This window comes from Macadamia integrifolia, chromosome 1 (genome assembly GCF_013358625.1).
Source record: "Macadamia integrifolia cultivar HAES 741 chromosome 1, SCU_Mint_v3, whole genome shotgun sequence".
NCBI lineage: Eukaryota > Viridiplantae > Streptophyta > Magnoliopsida > Proteales > Proteaceae > Macadamia > Macadamia integrifolia.
The window spans coordinates 31,842,617-31,846,359 of record NC_056557.1 but is presented as its reverse complement, the minus strand read 5'-3'; the positions used below and the strand labels follow the sequence as shown (position 1 = coordinate 31,846,359).

The window sequence follows — 3,743 nt, the reverse complement described above, 5'->3', positions numbered from 1 at the left end:
ATTAAGGCTACATTGGCTTAGCTCTCAAACTATTTTTCTTATTTTTTTTTTTTGGCTACTTTTTGCATTATAGTTCGACTTATCCTCCTACTCGTACCCATCACAGGTAGGGCCAAGTAAAACACTTAAAACTCAACAACTACCTGACTTAAAACTCGGAATCAAATATAGAATAGGTCTCCATGGGTTCAGATTGAAATTGTCCATAAATTGGATAGCAATTGTTTGGACTCGGGCATAATAGCCAGAATCTCAATTCCAATCTCATTTGGACTCAGTAAGCAAAGAATCAGGATTAATTGAGGCCGAGATGAATAGACCAATTGTATGAATTCCGGTCCTAGACCTGTAATGTGGTGACTGGGTCTTAGTTGCCACCCCTTACTATGATCCCATTAGACACCAACCCAGAAGATTACTCTAGCTCCTATCTTCCCCTTGTTGACTTGGCCCCCTATATGTTATTGGAACCACCGTTCCAATTCAAATAATTGTCATGTGAATTACTTATCTTGCTCCAGAATTTAGAAGGTCTTGGTCTCGCACTTGTAGGGGGTCAAAATTGGCCTACAAATATAAGAAGCGAGGGAAGAGACATATATAAAATTGAAAGCAGAGTATGTTTTAGTTCTCTATAAATACCTATATACCTTTTGTTCTCTTACTTCCTCACAAACACCAACATTACTCTTTAACATCAATAAGCAAGAGTTCCTCCATTTCTTAACATCCTATCAATTATTTGATTTCAAAAATGGCTATTGATGAGAGAGCAGGGGCTGAAATTGTAAGAGGAAAGGAAGCTTGTGAGCGATTTTCAGCGGAGCTGATGAAAGAGCTGGGATTTCCTAGTGGTGTCCTTCCCACTGGAGAGCTGGTCGAATGCGGGAGGGTGAGAGCCACGGGTTTCGTGTGGTGGAAATGCAAGGCTGCCTATGAGCATTTTAATGTGGCGACCAACACCAAGAACAGCTATGCCGCTGAGACCACGGCATATGTGGAGAAGGGGAGGATGAAGAAGATGACGGGTTGCAAGGCTAAGCAGATGATGGTGTGGGTTCCCATAGCAGAAATGTACATTGAGGGCAACAAGATCTCCTTCAAGTCATCCATGGGAGTCGGCAAGTCCTTCCCCATCATATCTTTTATGAATGAAGAAGAAAAGAAGGCTCATCTCCAGTAAAAATGGTGCAGCAAATTAAACATTGGTGACACAACTAGTGAAATACCAATTCCAAGATACGATATGTATTGAGTTCCTTTTCTATGAGTCTTCGTATCCCTGTATCCTCTCTTCATGACCAAATTATATTTGAATGTACTAGATTATTTAAAACCAGTGGTGCAGGCTACATCTTTGTTTATGTCATTGAATTCCACTTTTGATTTTGTGCATTCGCGTGGGTTTGTGAACACAGAAAATCTCCTCAGCTATGAGGAAGCCAGAAAATTAAAATATGTTTTATAATTTAAACACACCGAGCCCGTCAAAATAAGTAGGCCAAACCTGATTCATGATAGTGGCTCACAGTCAATTTGGTCCTCACGTATGTCCTATTAACCAAGGGTGTCAATTTCAGGCCCCGGCCTACCATTTGAAACCCGAATTGCCCGATTAAAGAAGTGTTGGGCTTAAGGTCAGCCCATTATAATTAGTCATTCCTGTTGGTGTACAATTTCTTGTATTCCGTCATAGTTTAATCCAGCGAGTACTGGTGTAGGCATCTCGATAGGACAAAACGGTGGTCCCACTTGCCGGTAAGTGGGCAGTGGGGGTTGCAAGAGGGACATCAGGCCTTCGCTCGAATTTTTTATTTGTGGGTAGTTTTGTACTTTCCGGATTAGGGTTTTTCGCTATATATTTGTAGTGAAGTTTTCTTTCTCTGTAATGCAAGCAATACTGAGAGGTGTGAGGACAAGTGCTGTAACCCTATTCTCCATTGATAGTGAAGCATAATCTGATCTCACTAGGACGTAGGCGATCTTGCCGAACCTCGTAAACCTATGTGCATTGTTTGTTCTTATTTTTCCATTGCCTTCTGCATCGCTTCTAGGGTTGTGTTTCTACAATTCCCGATGCCAGCGTTTAGTGTGACGGTTAAACCTACCTGACCCTTTACAAGTCCGACTCAGACTGACATACTAGCTCAATCGTTTATAAACTATATATTGATATTTCTATCTATTATTAAATGCAATTAGGTGTAAATTATTTTCTAAATTATTGATGATATATTAAATTTTATAAAGTCTAAGACAAATAAATTAAGTATCAAGAAAAAATAGAAGATAAATGGGCCATTAGTAGGGGTGTCAATCGATCGGGCCAGGCCGGTCTCGGTCGAGTCTAACCAGGCCTGGCGATGTGAAACCCTTGCACCGTGAAAGCCAATTTACTTAAACGGGCCTAGGTTTGGGGAGCATGATATGGTTTGTAATCGGACTGGTCGGTGTCGAGCTTTAATCAGGCTACCTTAAACAGGTCTTAAACGGGCTATGGACCTACTTAAGTCTAAATGGGCTCTAAACGGACTCCCCCCCTACAATCCTTTTTTAAGTAGATTAAATGTCTAGAAATCTTCTAATTGAACATAGTAAAGGTCACCTAAAAACTCTCCACAGTTAATCATATATGATATCATGGTTGTTTCTTACAAAAAAGGAGAAAAAAAAAAAAAAAGAAGAGAGATTACGACAAGTACCAAAGTGATTGTTCTCCACAATAATTGTATGTCCTTCATTCACTCCCTATTAAAACATCTCAAAAGACCCTATTTTATTTTATTACAAAGTTGGATGTAATACCGTATCCAAAATCATCTATCATAGATTTTTTATTTCAAAGTCTTTTCTATTATCTTATATTAGTAGTGGTAAAATAGGTGTTTAGGCAGTTTTAAAGGGGTCGGGTCAGTCGGGCTAAATGGCTCGGTTCAAGCGGGCTTCTTAAACTAGTCGGGCCAGTCGGGCACCCGATGGGCTAGTAGCCTGCACCGTAAATGCTAGTTTAATAAATGTGTCTGGCTTATTAAATAGGCCAATTCAGGTCGGGCCTTAAGCGAGTCGGGGTTGGTCGGGCCTACCGATGTGGGCTCAGGATTGACACCCCTGGCCATTAGAAATGCTTCTGAAACCGTTATTTCCTGTAGAAATACAGAAAAATCCCAAGAAACCCCCAAAAAATCAAGAATTCTAGAAACCCTAGAAAGCCTAGATTTACGTAAGAATTCCCCAAAAAAGCACAAAGAGTGCCAAACCTCCACCGGAATCGTAGATATCACTCAATAGGCTAGAAATCCCAGAAGTGCATAAATTCTATTTCCTCTAAGAAAGCAAAAGAAGGTGAAGTCTCAGCCCAAAGTCAGTTAATACACCACAAGGTGTTGTTCAAAATTAGAGGGATTTCTCCCTTTCTTAGCTATAGCTAAATTCTGGACACATGTAATCTTCTAACCCTAATCGACATGACGTAGACTTCATTTCTGCCATGTGTTAGGTTTAGGATAGTATAATATCTGTTTAGCTTTCTGCAAACAGCATAATATATAGCCGCTATGTTGTCTGCCTGATATTATGACCAATTAAATGTACCATGCATGTTGACCTAGGTTGTCAAAATTCTCGAGGGGAGAATATCAATTTAAATATCAACATCTAACCAAAAGACCAATTTAACCAAGCAAGGTGGGTGCCTAGCACCTTTCCACACTTGTAACCTGACACATAACTAAAATTTTGGTAGT

General features: G+C 40.0%; 1 protein-coding gene across 1 annotated transcript; it reads left to right on the top strand.

Annotated features, from left to right (window-relative positions):
* The first annotated feature begins 689 nt into the window (after positions 1-689).
* On the top strand, positions 690-1,336 carry LOC122090716. Its single transcript, XM_042660442.1, has one exon. The coding sequence runs from the start codon at positions 755-757 to the stop codon at positions 1,181-1,183; it is 429 nt and encodes a 142-aa protein (XP_042516376.1). The 5' UTR covers positions 690-754; the 3' UTR covers positions 1,184-1,336.
* The last annotated feature ends 2,407 nt before the right edge of the window (positions 1,337-3,743 follow it).

Coding starts and splice junctions, on each gene's coding strand:
- LOC122090716 (XM_042660442.1), top strand. CDS start 755: ATGGCTATTGATGAGAGAGCAGGGGCTGAAATTGTAAGAGGAAAGGAA.